Source organism: Penaeus monodon, chromosome 25, assembly GCF_015228065.2.
Source record: "Penaeus monodon isolate SGIC_2016 chromosome 25, NSTDA_Pmon_1, whole genome shotgun sequence".
Taxonomy (NCBI): Eukaryota; Metazoa; Arthropoda; class Malacostraca; order Decapoda; family Penaeidae; genus Penaeus; species Penaeus monodon.
The window spans coordinates 39,901,624-39,902,771 of record NC_051410.1 but is presented as its reverse complement, the minus strand read 5'-3'; the positions used below and the strand labels follow the sequence as shown (position 1 = coordinate 39,902,771).

General features: G+C 38.0%; 1 protein-coding gene across 2 annotated transcripts in view; it reads right to left on the bottom strand.

The window, feature by feature from the left end:
- LOC119589258 (valine--tRNA ligase-like) overlaps nucleotides 1-1,148 on the bottom strand; it is a gene marked incomplete at its 5' end in the record, with an annotated part of 5,581 nt that overhangs the window by 1,988 nt on the left and 2,445 nt on the right. For both annotated transcript variants that reach the window (XM_037937876.1, XM_037937877.1), the window contains 2 exon segments: nucleotides 212-418; nucleotides 533-685. In XM_037937876.1, the coding sequence (XP_037793804.1) occupies nucleotides 212-418; nucleotides 533-685 (360 nt within the window).

The window sequence follows — 1,148 nt, the reverse complement described above, 5'->3', positions numbered from 1 at the left end:
TAAAGTTATAAGTAAAAGTAGCACAGTTTCATTTCTTACACACGTGAAAATCAAACACCATGAAGTGGAAGACTGCCCTTATAAAATGTCCTCTGATAATCCTCCTGCTCGGAGACTATGGATGTGAGGTTTAGCGATAACTAGTTGAAATTTAGAGATTACTAATTCCAATCCTATGTTATAGGAAATTACATTTTCCGCAGCAACTAACCTCCTCAGATTCTGGATAAGACGTGACACAGATTGATGGTGGCTGATTTGCTGTGCGTGGTGGGAGCCGCTGGAACAGTTCCTCAGACAAGAATGGCATGAATGGAGAAATCAGAGTCAATCCAACATGCAAAGCTGTGTATAAAACATTACGGCTTAAGTTCTTTGCATCCTCGTTGTCAGAGTACATGACTGGCTTCAGGCACTCCTGTAAAGAGAAGATACACATTAACAATGCAGATACTTTCAACACAAACATTTCTATGTCCAAAAATTAATAAGTCATGATAAACTTCAAACAAGATAGCAACACAATCCTTACCAAGTACACATCACACAGCTGGTACCACCAAAGGTTGTAGAGGGCTGTGGTTGCTCGTGGGAAGTTGAACTCCTTGAAGGCAGCATTACACTCTTTCACAGCTACTGAAAGCTGGTGTAGCATCCACCTGTCCACCATGCTTAAGCTGTTGCCCTGTAACAAAATATGGTATTAATATCTAAACCTTCTTTTTTATGTTTTTGTTTAAATCCAATCTCTGAGAAGAGTGGCAGTACTCTGCTATTTAACAATAAGCACAAAAGAAACAGTATTCATAACCACAATTAGTCTGGCATATTAGTTTAGCCTCAATCTTCCCAAAATAAATAGGATCATTAGTCTCTGTCTTTTACATCTTTAATCCTTCCCTATCTATGGAAAATTAAGAAATAAAGATATTAAACAAGAAATCTGTGATCTACTCCAGTGGTTCCCAACCAATGGATTGCAAATCCCCGAGTAGTCATTGAAAGGGTTGCAAAGCCATGGCGCAAAAAATTGTAGGCCAATTTGCTAGGCATTCATCAGTGATCATATCAATAATACACTGAACCTTTATCTTCAAGGAATAATGAATAGCAATTAGGTAAGGAAGGATTGTAGAGTAATGAATATA